Here is a 20,806-nt window from a genome sequence, read left to right as displayed (position 1 = left end):
CTGGTGCAGTCAGCACAACCACGATCCACTCGCCGTACTAGTCCCCACCATCTTGGACTACGTGTGGTCTCTCAAGCAGCACGGCTTGGCGATCTCCTCTCTACGCGTCCACCTCGCGGCTATATCCACCTTCCACCCAGGCGAGGCTGGCAAGTCCGTCTTTTCTCACCCAATGGTGTCAAGATTTATCAAGGACCTGGAGCGGCTCTACCCCCAGGTCAGACGGCCTACCCCTACTTGGGACCTGAACCTGGTTCTAACCAGGCTCATGGCGCCCCCCTTCGAGCCCTTAGCCACATGCTCGCTGCTGTACCTATCCTGGAAGGTGGCCTTCCTAGTCACTATTACATCGGCCCGGCGAGTCTCGGAGCTTCGGGCTCTGACCGTGGACCCTCCGTACACGGTGTTCCATAAGGACAAGGTACAGCTGCGACCGCACCCGGTGTTCCTCCCTAAGGTCGTTTCCGCCTTCCATATTAACCAAGATGTCTTCCTGCCAGTCTTTTACCCAAAGCCGCATTCATCCCGAAGAGAGCAACAGCTCCACTCCTTGGATGTCCGAAGAGCTCTCGCGTTCTACATTGAGAGAACAAAACCCTTCCGGCGTTCACCACAATTGTTTGTGGCAGTAGCAGAACGCATGAGAGGCATGGCAATCTCCTCCCAGCGTATCGCATCCTGGGTCACGTCCTGCATCAGGACATGTTACGACTTGGCCAGTGTGCCAACGGGACCCCTGACCGCCCATTCTATCAGGGCTCAAGCTTCATCGGCCGCGTTTTTGGCTCATGTCCCCATACAGGAAATCTGCCGTGCGGCCACATGGTCTTCTGTGCACACCTTTGCATCACACTATGCGCTGGTATAGCAAGCTAAAGACAATGCCGCTTTTGGCGCAGCGGTTTTGCAGTCCGCAACGTCTCACTCCGACCCCACCGCCTAGGTAAGGCTTGGGAATCACCTAACTGGAATGGATATGAGCAAGCACTCGAAGAAGAAAAGACAGTTACTCACCTTTGTAACTGTTGTTCTTCGAGATGTGTTGCTCATATCCATTCCACACCCGCCCTCCTTCCCCACTGTCGGAGTAGCCGGCAAGAAGGAACTGAGGAGCGGGCGGGCCAGCAGGGGTATATATCAGGCGCCATGCCGGCGCCACTCCAGGGGGCGACCTGCTGGCCCACCGAGTGTTGCTAGGGTAAAAAGTCTCCGACGAACGTGCACGCGGCACGCGCACACCTAACTGGAATGGATATGAGCAACACATCTCTAAGAACAACAGTTACAAAGGTGAGTAACCGTCTTTTCTGATAGGTCTCCTACAGTTGTAAGAGCTACCTTATCAGAAGAAGCACTGGTCGTGCTTCAAGACTCAGATATAGGTTCTGGTGAGATACTCTCCTGCACAAAGTCTATTGGATCATCTTCAGTTTTGTCACTATCAGAAGATGTGTTGCTGTTCCATGAGTTGGTGGACTGGATGACAAGGACATTAGACATTCAGTTGGTTTCTATTCGGAAGCTGTGAAATTTTAGGGGCAGCTACCAGACAAAGGTCACACTCCCTCTATTACATGGGTTGTGTCAACTAGCATAAATGATTTGGACTGCATCTCCATCAGCTTAGCCTACATTAAAAAAGACTGATAAACTGTATCAGTTTCTTTAGAAAGGTTTTTCGGTGTTCATACTCACCTTTCCCCTAACTCATTCGTAGTGGAAGTTACATTGAGCAAATGAGCTCTCGCATTCATTCCACTTATTCTAATAAGGAAGGAAAGAGATTAAGTGTGCTTGGAAGAAAAGCTTTCTCTTCTGCTTCTTTAGGTATATGAATATGGAACTCTCAAGGTGTGATGCTTAGATATCAGTTTCACATATGGCAAAAGGTATTATCGATTGTAAATACCCTTCCCGAAGAACACAGGAGGTTTTAGTGGAAGGATAGAGTATTGCTAATTATGAGTTAAGGACAGCAGATGCTTCTTCAGATACATCAGCTAGAGACATATCCTTAGCCATTTTTTTTTAAAACACTATGCCTGACTGAGATCAATGGGCCTTCTTCCTGAGAGAAGTATGAGAATTAAACATCTTCTATTTGAAAGAGATGGTCTGTTTAGTATAAAGATAGATGGAGGTCCTAGAGAAATTGAAAAATATAAGATCTATATTTAGGGGCTGTTTGGGTGTTCTGCAGACAACTGAGAGGTCATCTTCTGTTCTGCTGTGTAGATACCAGAGACAGTGCCCATTTTTTTTGTCAGCTTTTTACTTCCACCAGAGAAGTAATTATTGCCAGCCTCAATATTACTCTCAGCAGCAGCAACAGAAGAAGAGGTCATTTACACTTTGTTCAAGGTTGCAGATTTGACATAGGACAGAAAGCTACAAACTGTTCTTGTTAGGCTCTTCTGGTCTTCTGCTTGGGGACTGCCAATCTCATCGTTACCATGAATGGCAATCAGTAACTTTGGACAGGTGGATTCTAGAGATTATTTTAAGTGGTTGTTCAATATAGTTCAAGTCTCTTCTTCCCAATGCCTTGTTAAAAATCTGCTGAGAGCAAGGATTCTTTCTCTTTTAGAATCAGGGGACGTAGAGAATGTACCTTACAAATATAGGTGGAGGGATTTTTATTTGTATTATTAAAAAAAAAAAAGTGAGGCCTCAGATAGCAGAAAATTGAGTACATTTATACAAATATTCCATTTCCATATTAGCTTGTATAAGCCCCTCTCTTTTGCTTCAATGTTGGTTGTATTTCCATATTTCAGTAAGGCTATGCCATCAGAAATACCTGTGTTTTATGGTAGGACAGGACTATTTTCATTACAGGGTCCTCTATTTTAACCTGCTCTGAGAATATTTACAAAATGCCTGTCAGTAGTAACAGCAGAAAACAAGGAATATTTGTATCTTACCTGGACAATGGTTAATAAAGGCATTATCAAGGAAAAAGATCCTGATAGATGTAAATTGGATATGTTCATGTCTGCTGGTCTGAGTTACATATAAATTGGGAAAAATTGTTCCCACGTCCAACGCAGAAAATCTTTTTTATAGGGGCCACACTGGGCTCGATTGTAGGCAAGTCCTTTCTTTCTGAGGAAACATTTGTGAAAATAAGGTTCTCCATACTCCTGCATTTGCAGTCTCCAGAGCAGGTAATATTCTTCTGTTAAGGTTAATGAGTCTTCTAGCATCAACCACGTCAGTGATTCCATATGTTTGTCTTCACCTGAGAATGTTACAGCACTAGTTATCGAGCAGTTACAGACTGCACGTTGACAAAATACAATGGAAATTAATAATTCCATAGCAGGTATTATCTGCAATGAGATCAAAATATGACGACGTTTGTACCATAAATCTGCCTATTGTATTAGTAATAATTTCCTCCAGTGAATCCATTCTGGACTGAGGGCCACATTTAGACAACCATTTGGTAAGGGGGAATTGGTCACCTGTGGAAAAGAAATTGCCTTTCCGTGTGTTAGAACTGAGAGCAGTCAGAAGGGCCCTAAAATATTTTTTGCCTCAGCTCAGTGACAAGGTAGTTCAGGTGGTAAGAGAAAAATTAAATTGAATTAAAAACCATAGTAAGAGAACCAGAAATGAGCCACTATGGCTAAACAACAAAGTAAAAGAAGCAGTGAGAGGCAAAAAGGCATCCTTTAAAAAGTGGAAGTTAAATCCTAATGAGGAAAATAGAAAACAGCATTAATTCTGGCAAATGCAGTGTAAAAATGTAATTAGGAAGGCCAAAAAAGAATTTGAAAAACAGCTAGCCATAGACTCAAAAAGTAATAGCAAATTTTTTTTAAGTACATTGGAAGCAGGAAGCCTGCTAAACAACCAGTGGGGCCACTGGATGATTGAGATGCTAAAGGAGCACTCAAGGAAGGTAAGGCCATTCCAGAGAAACTAAATGAATTCTGTGCGTCTTCACGATTGAGTATGCGAAGGAGATTCCCAAATCTGAGACATTCTTTTTAGACAAATCTGAGGAACTGTCCCAGATTGAGGTGTCATTAGAGGAGGATTTGGAACAAATTGATAAACAGTAATAAGTCACCAGGACCAGATGGTATTCACCCAAAAGTTCTGAAGGAACTCAAATGTAAAATTGCAGGACAACTAACTGTCATCTGTAATCTATCATTTAAATCAGCTTCTGTACAAAATGACTGGAGGATAGCTAATGTGATGCCAATTTTTAAAAAGGGCTCCAGAGGTGGCCCTGGCAATTACAGGCCTCTAAACCTGACTTCAGTGTTGGGCAAACTGATTGAAACTATATTAAAAAACACAATTGTCAGACACATAGATTAACATAATTTGTTGGGAAATAGTCAACATGATTTTTGTAAAGGGAAATCATGCCTCACCAATATACTAGAATTTTTTTGAGAGGGGTTAACAAGCATGTGGACAAGGGGGATCCAGTGGATATATAGTGTATTTAGATTTTCAGAAAGCCTTTGACAAGGTCCCTCACCAAAGGCTTTTAAGCAAAGTAAGCAGTCATGGGATAAGAGGGAAGATTGTCTCGTGGATTGGTAACTGGTTAAAAGATAGGAAACAAAGAGTAGGAATAAATGGTCAGTTTTCAGAATGGAGAGCGGTAAATAGTTTTGTCTGTACTGGGACCAGTCCTATTCAACATATTCATAAATGATCTGGAAAAAGGGGTAAACGGTGAGTTGGCAAAATTGGCAGATGATACAAAACTGCTCAAGATAGTTAAGTCCCAGGCAAACTGTGATGAGCTACAAAAGGATGTGTCAAAACTGGGTGACGGGGCAACAAAATGGCAGATGAAATTCAGTGTTGAGAAATGCAGAGTAATGCACATTGGAAAACATAATCCCAACTATACATATAAAACAGGGGTTCTCAAACTGGGGGTCATGAGGCTATTACATGGGGGGGGGGGTCGCGAGCTGTCAGCCTCCACCCCAAACCCCGCTTCATCTCCAGCATTTATAATAGTGTTAATTAAAAACACTTTTTTACAGGGAGGATTTGATTTAAATCACTAGTCAGGAAGACTCGATTTAATCCTGGATTTCTACATAAAAATGGATTCTTGTTGGTTGTTATAACCTTAAAGCATATTCTTCACAACTCGGAGATAGATGTAGGTTTCATTTTTAGTAGGTACACACTATACATTTGTAAAGTGATTTATTTTGAAAACTTTTCAGATTAGTTTTATAGCTATATCAGAAAATGAATGATTGTTTGGTTATTTTATTCGCCAAAGGTAATTGAAGCAGTTATTTGTGAAGCCACTGGGAGGTGAACTATCTCCAATTCAACAGGTTAATCATTAATATTTGGAGGATTTTCTTGCCATTCTGTATTAGGAGAACATCACCAGACAGATGTTTAAATTGTTTTATTTAACTAAAACAACTATATTATGTATTCTGTATTTTTTTATTCAATAGCTGACATATAATATTTTAACAAAACAAGCATATGAATTTTTGAATTTAGTTAAACATTCAAGTTTTTTAAAATCAGGTTTGTTTTTGTTAAAATTGTTTTTAACTAAAATAGTTAAATGAAATATTTAAAAAACAAAACAAAAATTAAATCGACTGTGTCAGCCAGGTCAACGCGAGAAACTTAAAATATTGTCTTCTGTAGCTAACTCAGTCTTCCCCTTCATTTTCCTGTTTGTTCACCTTCTGGAAAAGAAAAACAAGCTTTCCTGCTTTTTCAGGTCCCAAACGATTTTTCAATTTGGAATGAATTAGTCCAAAGGAAGAAAATATTCTTTCTACACTGGCAGAAGAAGCTACTGCTGTTAAAAATGAGATTCACTTCAACAGTCTCTGAATTCGAGTGCTTAAGTGACTTCCACCAGTTCACTGGTGTGACTTTCTTTAAAACATCATCAGGAAACATATATTTCTTGAATGGTTCTTATTCCCAAAATGGGTCTCTTTTATGTCCTGCTGCCATTATAGGTTTTCCCTTTTAGTGAGAGAATGGTATGGTAGATCTCAAATCAATGAAGGTTACACTCAGAAAGACCTCAAGAACGTCTGCAATATGCTGCTAAACAGTTTCAATTTTGTTTCTATTGCCTGTCCCTCCCTTTTCACATTTATCTCCAGACTTCTGCTTGTCCAGATCTATTCCGCCCCCAACAATCTTCTATTCATTGAACTTTTTGAAACTTTCAAGAGAGAGGGAAGGGATTGCCTCTGTGTACACAAATATGCAGAAGGACAATAGGGTTGAGGTCTGTTATTTCTCAGATGTAGAGATTATTTATTTATTTAAAACATTTTTGCTATTAACAAGCATGTTATCTCTGGAGACACAAAAAAAAAAGGTTTGAGAACTGCAAAACTAAGCATTTCTGATGGTATTTTCTAGACTTAGCCCAGAGTTCCATTGAGTAGGTAGAAAGATTAACCTAAATAATCTATACAGAAGTCCCTGGAACTCCATAAATTGGGTCCCTAATCCATGAACTATTGGAACTCATTTACAAAACTTTTCTTAAACATTATATGAAATATTGTCTCATACTATAGAATTAGAATTTATAATCCCTATTCCATGATGAGATATCTTTGAGTTATAATGTATCTTAATTAAAACTATCTTTAGATAGGTTTTTTCCTCAAAAAGCATTTTATCAAAAAATCCAATTTAAATTTAAAAAATCCATTTTTTTTTCATTTTTATTTTTTAAAAATCATTGATTTTTATGCACCCTTCTTTTTCACTAAGTGGCTTGCTACGTGAAAAGGGTCACCCAGTACAAAAGTTTGAGGACCACTGATATAAAATGTTGGAATCCAAATTAGCTGTTACTACTCAAGAAAGAGCTCTTAGAGTGATTGTGGATAGTTCTCTGAAAACATCCACTCAATGTTCAGTGGCAGTCAAAAACGTGAACAGAATGTTGGGAATCATTAAGAAAGGGATAGATAATAAGACAGAAATTATCTTGCCTCTATATAAATCCATGGTACGCCCACATCTTGAATACTGTGTGCAGATGTGGTCGCCCCATCTCAAAAAAAGATATACTGGACTTGGAATGGGTTCAGAAAGGGCAACAAAAATGATTAGGGGCATGGAATGGCTTCCGTCTGAGGAGAGATTAATAAGACTGGGACTTTTCAGTCTGGAAAAGAGACAACTAAGAGGGGATATGATAGAGGTCTGTAAAATCATGACTGGCATAGAGAAGGTAAATAAGGAAGCATTCTCGTTCTCATAACACAAAAACTCGGGGTAACCAAATTAAATTAGTAGGCAGCAGGTTTAAAACAAACAAAAAGAAATATTTTTTCCGCACAACGCACAGTCAATCTGTGGAGCTCCTTGCCAGAGGATGGTGTGAAGGCCAAGACTGTAACAGGGTTCAAAAAAGAACTAGATAAGTTCATGGAGGATAGGTCCATCGACGGTTGTTAGCCAGGATGGGTAGGAGTGGTGTCCCTAGCTTCTATTTGCCGGAAGCTGGGAATTGGCGACTTGGGATGGATCACTGGATGGTTACCTGTTCTGTTCACTCCTTCTGGGGCACCTGGCATTGGCCACTATCTGGAGACAGGATAATAGGCTAGATGGACCTTTGATCTGACCCAGTATGGCCGTTCTTATGTTCTAATCTGAAAGCATTATATTATTTGAACAGACAAATGGAGCACACACCCTGCAATTTGTGCAGGGAGGAAATATGTCTTTGTGAATGGTGTATAAGACATGAGGTTCACCCTGTAGCAATACACGTATCATGGGAATACAAGATCCTGGCAGATAAATTGAGCAGGGCTGCCTCTGAAATGTGCATGTGGTCTCTGAAGAAGGAAGTAGTAGCAGAGCTCTTCAATGTGTAAGGAAACCTATAATAGGTCTTTTTGCAACAGCAACAGGAAGTGTCAGAGATTTTGTGCATGGGCAGGCAGAAGCAAGGACTCAATATCAGATGCGTTTCTGATAAATTTCTCAGGTCTGCGTTCTCTCTGTTTCCCCTCAATCAGAGTGAAAAATAAGACAACGCTGGAGTGATTTTGAAAGTGCCAGTCTTGGCCAGACAGAAGTGGTGTCTGGACTTACTCCATCTGTCCAAGGGATTAGACAAACTCCTTCTGTTGTCAGAGATGTTGTCGCAACATCAGGGGTAGTTGTGTTACATGAACCGTCAGTCTCTTCACTTCATAGTTTGGGGGATGATAGGACTCTGAGATTAGAAAACAAGACTATTCTACCAAAGTTGCAAAATGTACTGGTTAATTCAAGGAAAGAGTCAACACGCAAATGTTATGATTAGAGATGGAAAAATTATTTATTGTGGGTTTCCATGCATGAGATAGATCCATGGACTGCACCTGTTAGCTGTGCATTGGCATATGTATTATGTTTTGAAAGGGTGGGTCTCTCCCTATCATCCATATAGGTCCATCTTTTTTCGACTATCAGTATACTGTGTCCCTGTGAATGGGACATTAGAAAAACTTCTTGAGTGAAATCTGAAGTATTAAAAAGGTCTTAATACTCTATATCCTTCCGTCAGAAATCTTGTACAACCTTGGTTTTAAACATAGTGCTTGCATAGTTAATGCAGTAACCATTTGAATCTATGGGGAACTGTACATTGTTCCATTTATCAATTAAGACAGTATTTTTAATAACCATCACGTCAGCAGCGTGTATAAGCGAATTATGAGCATTAATGGTAGACCTGCCATTTGCAGTCTTTGATAAAGATAAAGTAACATTACGTATTCACCCAAAGTTCTTACCCAGAGTGGTGTATGTTTATAGACTGATTTAATGACAGTATTTCCTATGTTCTTTCCCAAATTTAATGCTGAGGTTGGTGAGGCTAGATTATATATAGACAGAATTAAGCATTTTAGACAATCTCTTAACTTCTTTATCTATTAGAGAGGAAGAAGTGTAGGGCTGTCAGTGTGCAAACACTCTGCAAATACCCCGAGAGAACCTGCTTCAGTACAGAAATAAACCCCCTTCCAGCCACACACTCCTAGTTATCACCTACCACCCCACACTGGAACCAACTACAACTCATATTCGATGAGGACCACATGGTGAAAGAAATCTTTCCTGAACCACTTCTTCTGGCCTTCAAACAACCCCCAACCTCTCCAAGCTCATCATTGGAAGCAATCTCCTTATAGACCAAGACTCACCAACTCAAAGTGTCACCAGAGCCTGCCAGACCAATAGATGCAAAAGCTACAGACATATCTCCACTGCTACAATAATCCACTCCACCCACAACACACCTTTCAAGATTGAGGGGTCGTATACATGCCTATCACAACATGTGGTTTCCCCTCATCCAGTGCACTAAATGCCCCAATAACAGCTATGTGGTGAAACCAAACAATCACTACTTTCTCAAATGAACTCACACATGAAAATGATGAGACAGAAGCACTGTATCACCTTCAGGTGAACACTGCTCACAAAGTGATCACTCTGTGTCTGACATGTGAATCCTCATCTTCAATGAAAAGTTACACAACACTTTCAAAGGGTGATGCTGGAGCTTAAATTCGTAACTTTGCAAATCACCGAAAACCATGGACTGAACTGAGACATTGGCATTATGGCCTATTATTACAGTCTGTAACCCACTAATAACCCCCCCAGATCTGCTTTCTCCCTGCTCCCTTCTTTTCCCTCTTATGACTGGAGGGATGCTAAACAATCTGTTCCACCTTACATTCAGATGTGACACACTGAGTACATTTCCCAGACCTGAAGAAGAGCTCTGTGTAAGCTCTAAAGTTTGTTTCTCTCACCAGCAGAAGTTGTTCCAGTAAAATATATTGTCTCATCCACCTTGTCTCTCTGGTATCCTGGGACCTACAAGACTACAACCACACTGCATACGTAAAAGCCAGGCTATCTCATAAGTCTTCCAATTTTTGCAGTTTGCAGTGAAGAAATAGAATTCTGAATTGTGAACTTCTGGGATGGGAAGCTAACCTACACATATACATCTGTACATGTAATTTTACTGTATTGCCATTCTGTTGAATAGCTCAGACCTCTCTGATTTGACCATGAATGTTTTGGCTCTAAGTAGAACACTTATTGAAAAGCAGCTGTGCTAAGTAGGAGAATTGTTTTCACGTTTCACTTTAAGAATTCAGATGTTCCTGTTTTTACTGTGGAATCCATACTGAGTGTAACTGTGTAATGTAAATGTAGCCTTTGTAAATCAAATAGAGTAAATTGGATTTTTGATTACCTATTGAAGACTTAATATTGAATTGTCTATTTCCAGACAATTTGTTAATCATATTTGCAAGGTTTTGGACACAGGCTACCTTATTCTTGCAATGTAAAGAAAAGAGTGGACAAAAATAGTAAAGAGACTAATTTAAATCTATGATGCTTTTTAAAAGTGGCTTTGCTATGTTTGCTGGTTTCTCGAATGGATTTAGGCAGTCATGCATTGGTTCTCAATTAAACAGAAAATTTCTTCAGGCATTTTTTCTGCTTGACTGAAGTAAAGGAAATGTTCTATATCCGTTTGTTACATTTGCTGGCAGTTTCATTATTCTGCATATTCAAAACTCTTAGGAGTGGAAGGGTAACTTGGAAACAGTCCAATGTGCTCCTAGATAACAGTATTTTAAAGATGAGATTGATGTTCTGAATTATCTAATATACTCTTGTTCTCTACGAGATTTATTGATTTAAGTGTATTAATGAGGGCCAAATTACTAAAAGAATAGGGTAAATGTTTGCTTCTGGGAAGCTATTGCTTATTTTGTAGTTTGTGTGATACCATTTTATCATTAGTTTTGTAAGAGAAAAGTAACTATTCTTTCCAACTGCATGTTTTAGCATGTGCTGAATTTTTCCTAAGTATAAAGCTAAAGTGGGTTGTCTTATATAATGTGCCCTATCCATCTTACCCTGGATGCAGAGATGGGAGTGGGAAAGGGATGCTCTCAGATTACCATGATTCTCTGCCCCAGCCCTGGTTCCTTGGGGGTCTGCTCTGTACTGTGCCTGCTACCTGTGGTCACCTAAGGCCTTTGTGCTCCTGGCAGTCCCTCTACCCACCCTTTCTTACATCAAATGTGGCTCCTGCTCCAGGGAATTCAGGAAGAGAGATGTAGGAGCCTGCCATGGCAGCCATGTGCCTTCTCCAGATTCCCCCCCATACTGTGGGTATCCTCAGATTTGGAGTTAGGGCAGGTTTCCTCTCCCTTAGCGCCACCTATGCATGTTAGAATACAAGAGGATGGTGGTAGGTGGGTTTTCTGAGAATGGATTTAGAATGTCTTCATTGCTCACTGATGCAAAAGATTTTATATGATAGGTGGAGTGGCAATGATGCCTTTAAATCAAGTTATCTGAGACTTCCTATTAAGAGTATATTTTCAGTTTATAACTTTGCCAGACTTAACCCATTTGGGCTGAAACTTTGCATGCTGGTTGTCTGCCTCAGGCTGAACCTTTTGGAAAGTTTCAGCTAAAATGATTGAACTGTTCATAAGAATGAGATTAGGGAAAAATACATTACAAATAAGCATTTTTGCAAAATATCGTTACCAACTTTCATTGAAGTTCTAGCCCTTCCATACTTTGGAGTATGAACTTGATCTTTGGCGGGGGTGTTCCCTGGGTGTCTGGAATGTGCCTATTGCTATCCCTATGAAAATTTTTCCAAATTTTGCCAGGTTATAAGCCCCAGAAAAATCTGTTTGCACACGCTCAGTAGAGATTTATTTGAGTTTGGCAGCTTAATTTTCCAAAGATACCATTTGCACCCGGCATGCTGCAGTCCCTCACAGCCCTGGCATATGGACAGCATGTCTTCCCTGCAGAGCAACTGCGCATGCTCCATCCCAGGGCTCAGAGCTGGCGCTCGGCATAAGCAGACTAAGCAATTGCTTAGGGCCCTGAGCAACTCAAGGGGGCCCCCTGTTAATGATTAGTATATGTTAAAAATATTCCTGCTAAGGGCCCCCCATGGGCTAGCACCGGCACTGCCAGGCCTGCATGGCTGCCAGGATTTTCCCTGCAGTTGCTGCACCCATCTGTCAGGGATTGCTGTGGCATCAGGCACTGAAAGTGAGAGCAGGAAGACTCTGTGCTCCAGTGTTCCCGTCTCCCAACCCCACTTGAACGCTGCTGCCCAGGCAGCATGGAGGTGGAAGTTACCTGATTGTAGTGCAGAGAGTTGGGTGAAGATATGTATCAGATCCCAGAGGTGGAACTAGGAGCAAGGCTGGCTTTATGATCCGCAGGGCCCGACTGGAATACTTGGTGGTGCTCTGGGGCTTTGGCGGCATTTCGGTGGCGGGGGGTCTGCTCCGGGTCTTCCGTAGCACCGAAGGACCCCCCCCGCCACCGAAATGCTGCCGAAGACCCCCGAGCGGGGCTCCCTTAGGTGCGGATGCGGAGCCCTCTTCAGCGCAGGGCCTGATTCCGGGGAATTGGTGGAATCGGCGTAAAGCTGGCCCTGACTAGGAATAGTAGCTGGGGATATGGGATGATAGGAGCAGAGGAGAAATATTCACTTGGTGACGGGGCAGGAGGAGCAGAGTAATCTGGGGAGTTGGGGTGGGACAGCGGCTGGAGGATATATCAGAAAGGGGCTGTGGAAGCAGAGGTAGAAGGGTCTGTAACCTGTACTGCACACTCACCTACAAAACCTGGAATAGAACCCTGAGTATCTGGGAATAGTGGTAAACGTGCTGGCGAAGTGTGGCTTTATCCTCCTCCAGGGGCAGATCCACACAGAAGAGAAGTATTCTTCTGCTACCAGTTACTCCATTAGCTCAAGTAGTAAAGGACTATGATCTAGATCTCAAGATTGCAACCATGCTGATGGCTCATGTTGGGGTCAATATTGTTCCATTTGATATTTTTGATTTTTCAATTTTGAAATGTTTTTACAAGCCAGGCATTTACATTAAAAAACCCAAATAAACACCCCTTTCCCTGCATTGAGTGTTAAGATTTCAAAGGCCAGGCTTCAGGTTGCCTCTGTGTCCACATTATGATACAGTCTTTTATTATACAACATGCTATTTTTTTCTACAGAATCCCTGCCTCATGCAGTGCAGAGAGTGGACTGTTCTCAGGGAGTGAATTTAGGTTTTAGTGAATGAGGCTGTTGTCTTTAGGATCCTTGCCTTGTTTGTGGCACAAGTTGCAATGTGTGTGGTTAAAGAGGTGGGGAACTGCAGGAAAAGAGGATAGTCTCACTGGTAGGGCAGTTGGTGCCAACTTGCAGAATTGGATTCTGTCCCTGTCTCAGTGTTCCTGTTGGATCCTGGGCAAGTCATATAAACCAAGGCTTTCACAGATGAACACTGTGTTCTTCCTTTTATGGGTACTGAATGTGAGAGACCTGGGGTCTGATTCACAGAAGTGCTGAGACTTCACAGTTGCAACTGAGTTCAGTGGGAGCTGTGCTTTTATATATAGGGTAGGTGTGACAGTTCTGGGAGAACCTAGGATTGTGAGTCGCTTTGTTACCGCCTGCCTCCACTTCCCTAACACCACCGGCCTTTCAGCCACACAAGCATTCTCCTCTGGGCTATGCCAGCCCTTCACAGGTTAACAATAGGTGCACCCAGTCCTGAGTCCCTTGAATTGTTCCCCTCTGATATGTAGCCCCTGACACTGGCTACTCATAGACATCCCAGATTCTCTGCCCCTAAAGGAGAAATGCGCCTCAGTTTACTAGTTTTACATGGAGCCACTGCTCCTATAAATCCCACAGCACTTGTGAGCACTTACAATAAAACAAAAGTTGGTTTATTTAAGAAAGAATAGAGATGCTACTAGAAACAGGAGAAAGTGGTGGAATCAAATGGTTGCAAACAAAATAAATCAAAAAGTATGATCTGGGGTCTACGGTTATCAATAATTATCTTTCCTATCTAGTAAAGTAGATCTCCTTCACCCCCTGGTTCAGTCTCTTGTAGAACTTTCTGACTTCTCAAGAACAAGAATCCAATTTTTCATGAGAACACATCCCTCCTCCAGAGAGCTCCTTGTGAAAGGACTCGGGGTCTTTCTCCCTCTCCTGTATTACACTGAAACAGTCTTTTGTTTCTGTTCATAGAGAGAGTGAACCCTATCTTTTTCCTTTTTTTTTTTTTTTTTTTTTTTTTTTTTAACCTTCAAGTGGTTTCGATTGTTTGCAGTTATCCCTGATGGTTTTTCACTGAAAGTCTTGGGATTGTGCAAGGTTAAACAATTGAGCCTTACATTGCATTGCCAGCTAAACAAGGGAGGGTGACAACTCCCACCTGCATGAATGGGCCATCACAGAGACTGATTTTTACTCCAAGTCCATAAACCATGCTTTAAATATAAATACATTATTCCTTGAATTTACCTGTACGTACATCTTGGAATAATTATGAATCTTGACCAGTTACAAGCTTTCTGTCAATATCTTACATGATACTCTTTAAAGATAAATATCCTGTAAAATGTATTTGGTGTAGTGAGTTTATCAGGTCTGAGGTAAGAGTTATTTGCCTAGAGCATCGGAGTCTCTGCCAGGGAGTCTCTCTGGCACACTGTCTACATAGTCAGCGGCAGCCTGCAGCAGCAAGCTCCTGACTGTGGTTCAATGGACTTGGCCTCATGCTACAGTGCTAAAAATAGTTGTGTAAACTATGCTTTTAAGTTATGGCTCAAGCTGGAGCTTAGGCTCTAAAGCCCACTACCGGGCCCAAGCTTCAATGTCTACACAACTATTTTTAGCACTATAGCCCCTAAGAGGCACACCAAGCAGTGCTATTTATATTTAAGTCCCAGAGAACCTTAAACAATCTATGTAAAGAAATCCGAGACACGCAATCATTTGTTGCCTCTGCATTTCTTGGTGTAGTTCTGTCTATGCCGTGTGATGGCATTGTAATTTTCATATTCTTTTATATCTTGAGCTATAAAGAGAATCATACCTGTATTTCCTATCTCACTCCTAAACCTCCCATACTTCATCTGTGGTAGCTGCTCCTCCTACCTCTCTTGCATTCGGTGACAGCTAAATGATTTGTATGCTCTCCAACCATTACTGATTTTTTTCCGTCACTTGCTATTTTAGTTAAGAGCATACCATGAAAACTTTATATATTCATATTCTTCCATTTGTCACATGCCATTAATTTAAAACAAGATAACTTAAAAACATCTCTAGAATGAACTTTTTATTCCTAGGATTTCTTGGAATTTCTGTATTTCCTGAATGCTCAGTATTTGTGTGCCATTCAAAGGAAATCTTTGTGTGCACAAAAGGTACAGATTTAGCTTTTCTATACTAAGATTGTATTACTATTATTCTCTTTGTATTTCAGTAGCACCTAGAGGCCTCAATCAAGACTAGGGCCCCATTATCATGAGCACATGCAAACACACAATAAGAGATGCCTTCTGCCCTGAATAACTTACAATCTAATTGGATGATCTAATCTAAATAGACAAGACTGATAAAGGTGGAAGAAAGGAAATATTTGATATCCAAAATTTAACAGAAGAGGAACTGAAGCATGGAGAGATTTTGACTTGTGTAAGATCCCATAGGACGTCTGTGACTGAGCCAGAAATTGAACACACATCTTCAGAGTCCCTGTCCAGAGTCTTAAACACAAGACAGTCTTTCTTCAAAATAGAACCAAAGTATTTGGATTGATATGCTTAAAATCTAAAAATTCTTGTGCGTGTACCATTTGGAATACCTGAATTTTTGTCTCTGTTCTCTGTCTTACTTTTCTTTCATTTCCTGTTTTATGTTAATATTTAATAGTCTAATAGAATGGGATTCAAGATTTCACTGTGCGAGGGATGGAATCAGGCTAAGTTTTTAAATAATAGCTGGAATGTAACTTAGCCATTTCTTCAGGAGATCACATCTGTAGATGTTCTGTAGCACCACTGATATGTGGAAGATTTAAATCTGTTTCCATTTGTTGCTCTTGAAATTTATAAACATCAACTATACAGTAATACTTTAGAGTAGCTCATAGGAAACATTTGCTAGTTCCAGCAAGTTGTCTTATACATTTTTTAAACAGTTGACATTTAAGGCAATAGTCAAGTTTGTAATCCAATAATATATTCTTTTTTTAGAGTTTTCAGGAATTATTAATTTTTTAATTCATTGTCTGTAGCAAAAACTAAAATGTCTGGTCTCCACTGCTCTACCAGTGATGTAATCTTGATGTCCCATTTATCTGCTTCCACACAAGCATCTCTGTGTCTTTTTCCACACAGCCTATGGAATTTCCTTCCCCACATGGTTTGTAAGGACGCTGCCCTCTGCTTGATCATTCATTTCTCCTAAAACCCACGTCTTCTATGGAGCTTCACGAAACCAACTGGCTCCTTACGGTTGGGTTGAGATATTTGGATTTAATCTATGTATTTTAGAAAAATAACAACACAAATTATATTTATTTAATACATAGTACCCAATGTTTGCCCTTTCCCTATCCTGTCTGTCTGTGTCTCTTTTTCTAAACTGAATTCTCTTTCAGGTAGGACTGTGCCATCTTTTACATTTGAAAAGTGCCTTGCATGTTGTGAGTGCTGCTGGAAAAAATGCTAAATAAGAAAAATGATCTTTGAAATTTTGATGGCAGCTGTTATCTGCTAACAAGTTGGCAGACATTAGATAGAGTGTGCATAAGCAATTAGGAAAATCTCTGTTCTGATGGCTGGACTTGCTCTGTGTGTTCTGTATGTTACTGCAGCCAGGAGACAAACTGGCTTTTTGTTGTTCATGGTAGTAGGCAGCATTTCTACAAAGTGAGCTGAAAGGTAGCTTTGCCCTGGATCATCTAATAGGATTGCGCTAAACCTGTCTCTGCTGGAGGGCAGCTTTTTCATAGCGTTTCAGCAGGTCAGTTACAGTCCGCCTTGTAGACTTCTTTTTTAATTTAATTTAATTTTATTTTATTTTAAAAGCTCTCTGGAAGTTCTGTTGTTATGCAGAACAAATAGAAAATTCCAAAAAGGTGATGAACTGGAGTATCAGGGGTGGCTCCAGGCCCCAGCACACCAAGCGCATGCTTGGGGCGGCAAGCTGCGGGGGGCGCTCTGCCGGTAGCCACGAGGGTGGCAGGCAGGCTGCCTTTGGCAGCTTGCCTCCGGAGGGTCCGCTGGTCCCGTGGCTTTGGTGGACCTCCCGCAGGCGTGCCTGCCTGCCGTGCTTGGGGTGGCAAAATCCCTAGAGCCACCCCTGTGGAGTATGCAGAAAAAGACAATAGATTTGTCTCACCACCGTTTACTTGTTTAAATGTCTGTCTAATGAAGGATAAACTGCAGCATTCCATATCACTGGATGCACACTAAAATAAAATCTTAGAAATGAATTAACTGGTATACAGAGAACCCAGTCTGCATAACTGAATGTGATTCTTAAAAGGCTCAGTATTTGTATTGTAGCTGTATTAATGTCCTATCGGCTCTGGAAAAACTATAATTATAATATCAAGGTCACCTTGGTGTGCATCTGTCTTAAAACTTTATAGTGAAGAATATATTGAAAATTACAGTGGTGCAGGCATATGAAATATTAATTGGCTGAAATAAATCTTGCAATGTTTAGCTCTGCTTTGTCAGTTAGGTAGTGCAACTGCTGACTGTACCAATATATACAATGAGTAGATTATGAAAACTAGCAGTCAGATGGTCACTATAAAATGCAGAAGCAGATAATTAAATAGCAGATGTTGCATCCATTTTTTCTCTCTCTCTGAGGATTAATGGGATTTCCCAGGTACATAGACTAACTTGGTTATCTTTAGTATAGGCAATCAGTGTGTTGTTTAACTAATTCATCAATGACTGTGGCAGGTGTCAGACTTGCTGCCCCTTCCCCCATTTCACTGCATAACGCTGTTTCAGGCCGTGTTGTGAACGTCAAAAGATTTTAATAATGACAACAACCAGCACATTGCTATTAATTAAACTCTCTCACTAATCAGCTCTCATTTTTTGGGGTTGTGGATTTTATTTTATTTTCTGGCTTTCCAAAGTTTTGTCAAAGCTAATGTCCTCTAATCTGCTGTTTATTCTGGTGCCACTGTATCCACTTGTTCAAGAAGCTCTCTCCTAGGATAGACAAAATTATTGAAGGGAGAGTAAGGAAATCATAATAATATCAAGAGCAGCCCAAAAATGGTACTTTGTCTGTGCCTGACTTGGAATTGCAAAATAAGGTTAACTCTTTGTCTGCCCAGCAGAAAAACTGTATGCAATGTGGGCCTTTTAACCCTGAACCTAAGAACAAACATTTTGAGAGACCTAGAGGTACCTTGATTTCTACTTTGCCTATTTTGTGGACTCTTGATGTTCTAGTCTGCTGGTTGGAAGAGATGAATTACAAAATTAATTAACTGAGAGAAGACGAGAACATTTCAGACCATTAGTGAAAATAATTTTTTTAATCAAATATCAGAGGGGTAGCCGTGTTTGTCTGGATCTGTAAAAGCAGCAAAGAATACTGTGTCACCTTATAGACTAACAGACATTTTGGAGCATGAGCTTTCATAGGTGAATACCCACTTCGTCAGATGCATGTAGTGGAAATTTCCAAGGGCAGGTATATATATGCAAGCAAGCTAGAGATAACGAGGTTAGTTCAATCAGGGAGGATGAGGCCCTGTTCTAGCAGTTGAGGTGTGAAAACCAAGAGAGGAGAGACTGGTTTTGTAATTGGCAAGCCATTCAAAGTCTTTGTTTAATCCTGAGCTGATGGTGTCAAATTTGCAGATGAACTGAAGCTCAGCAGTTTCTCTTTGAAGTCTGGTCCTGAAGTTTTTCTGCTGCAGGCTGGTCACCTTAAGATCTGCTATAGTGTGGCCAGGGAGGTTTAAGTGTTCTCCTACAAGTATTGTACACACGAGGAAATAAGGAAACAGATCAACAGAGCCAGACATGTACCCAGGAGCCTCCTACTGCAAGACAAACCCAAGAAAGAAACCAACAGGACTCCACTGGCCATCACATACAGTCCCCAGCTAAGACCCCTCCAACGCATCATCAGGGATCTACAACCCATCCTGGACAATAATCCCACACTTTCACAGGCCTTGGGTGGCAGGCCAGTCCTCGCCCACAGACAACCTGCCAACCTGAAACATATTCTCACCAGTAACTGCACACCGCACCATAGTAACTCTAGCTCAGGAACCAATCCATGCAACAAACCTCGATGCCAGCTCTGCCCACATATCTACACCAGCGACACCATCACAGGACCTAACCAGATCAGCCACACCATCAACGGTTCGTTCAACTGCATGTCCACCAATGTAATATACACCATATGCCAGCAATGCCCCTCTGCTATGTACGTCGGCCAAACTGGACAGTTTCTACGGAAAAGGATATATGGACACAAATCAGATATTAGGAATGGCAATATACAAAAACCTGTAGGAGAACACTTCAACCTCCCTGGCCACACTGTAGCAGATCTTAAGGTGACCATCCTGCAGCAAAAAAACTTCAGGACCAGACTTCAAAGAGAAACTGCTGAGCTTCAGTTCGTCTGCAAATTTGACACCATCAGCTCAGGATTAAACAAAGACTTTGAATGGCTTGCCAACTACAAAACCAGTCTCTCCTCTCTTGGTTTTCACACCTCAACTGCTAGAACAGGGCCTCATCCTCCCTGATTGAACTAACCTCGTTATCTCTAGCTTGCTTGCATATATATACCTGCCCCTGGAAATTTCCACTACATTCATCTGACGAAGTGGGTATTCACCCATGAAAGCTCATGCTCCAAAATGTCTGTTAGTCTATAAGGTGCCACAGGATTCTTTGCTGCTTTTTTTTTTAATCAAGAATCTTACTTTTTACACAAGGAACTGACCAATAGTGTGATGGAAGAAAAATGTGATTTGTTTTTGTGCATATCTCTGTTTCCACTGGAATGGTGAGATTACATAGATCTAACTACTACTAGCAACGAAATCCCTAAGTATTCAGGGTTTATGTATGTGCACAGATTATGTGTGTGGTGTTTCATGTGTTTGTGTGGGAAGCACTGGGTTGTAATTGAAGATTTATGTTGTACTGCAAGGGAGATTAATGTTTTGTGTTTACTTATCAGTTGGAAGTGGAAGGAAGTTACTTGTGAGGAAGCGGAATCTGTCACTTTGAGTGAAATTTTGCTGTCTGGGCTTTAGGAGATGTTTAAGAGAAGGCCTATAACATGATATGGCCTTATTGGTTACAGTTTGTGCTGGAGGCAGGAGGTGTCATACTTAGCCAACCTTTGAACCTTTTTTTAATGATGCTTTTTTGTTTATGGAATATTAGATGAGATTCACTAAGTGTGAAATATACTCCTGAGGGAATTCTGCAGCACTGTGCAATACAGAATTGGTGCAGAATTAATGTTCTGTGCATAATTTCATTTTTTTCTGCAGAATTGATGCTGCAGAGCTGTTGGCTGCCACTAGGGGTTGCTGGACACAGCAGAGCCCAGCTCACAATGCGCCTGCATTGGGTCACATGGTATGAATAGACCCCCTCCCTGTGTGGCAGGTGCTGGAGCCACCAAGCTGTGCACTGCGGGGAGACGCAGGAGCAACTGCTGGGAGCTGCAGGGAGGGGTTGCTGCTTTCTGGGAGGGGAGACTGAGGGTAACGGGGGGGGGGCTTGCAAGGAGGTGGCATGACATAACTCAAGCTGTTCTGGGGGCAGTTGAACCTTTAAATTGTGCCCCCCACTTCAGCAGCTACAGGTCATCTCTGCCTGGTGGAACTAATGGAGTGGTGCCTGCGGCTGGGCTCTGGGGGGG

The 20,806-nt window shown here is 41.3% G+C and overlaps 1 protein-coding gene across 2 annotated transcripts in view; it reads left to right on the top strand.

Annotated features, from left to right (window-relative positions):
• Positions 1-20,806, top strand: part of DNER (delta/notch like EGF repeat containing) — a 289,703-nt gene that overhangs the window by 107,550 nt on the left and 161,347 nt on the right. The window contains exon 1 of one of the 2 annotated variants that reach the window (XM_050964027.1): positions 16,281-16,380. The exons of the other annotated variant lie outside the window; for it this stretch is intronic. Coding sequence (XP_050819984.1) covers positions 16,348-16,380 — 33 coding nt within the window. The 5' untranslated portion in view covers positions 16,281-16,347. Of the gene's footprint in view, positions 1-16,280; positions 16,381-20,806 lie in introns of those variants that run through there. 2 annotated transcript variants of the gene reach the window in all.

The sequence above is a fragment of the Gopherus flavomarginatus genome, chromosome 8, assembly GCF_025201925.1.
Source record: "Gopherus flavomarginatus isolate rGopFla2 chromosome 8, rGopFla2.mat.asm, whole genome shotgun sequence".
Lineage (NCBI taxonomy): Eukaryota > Metazoa > Chordata > Testudines > Testudinidae > Gopherus > Gopherus flavomarginatus.
This window is presented reverse-complemented; position numbering and strand designations above follow the sequence as displayed.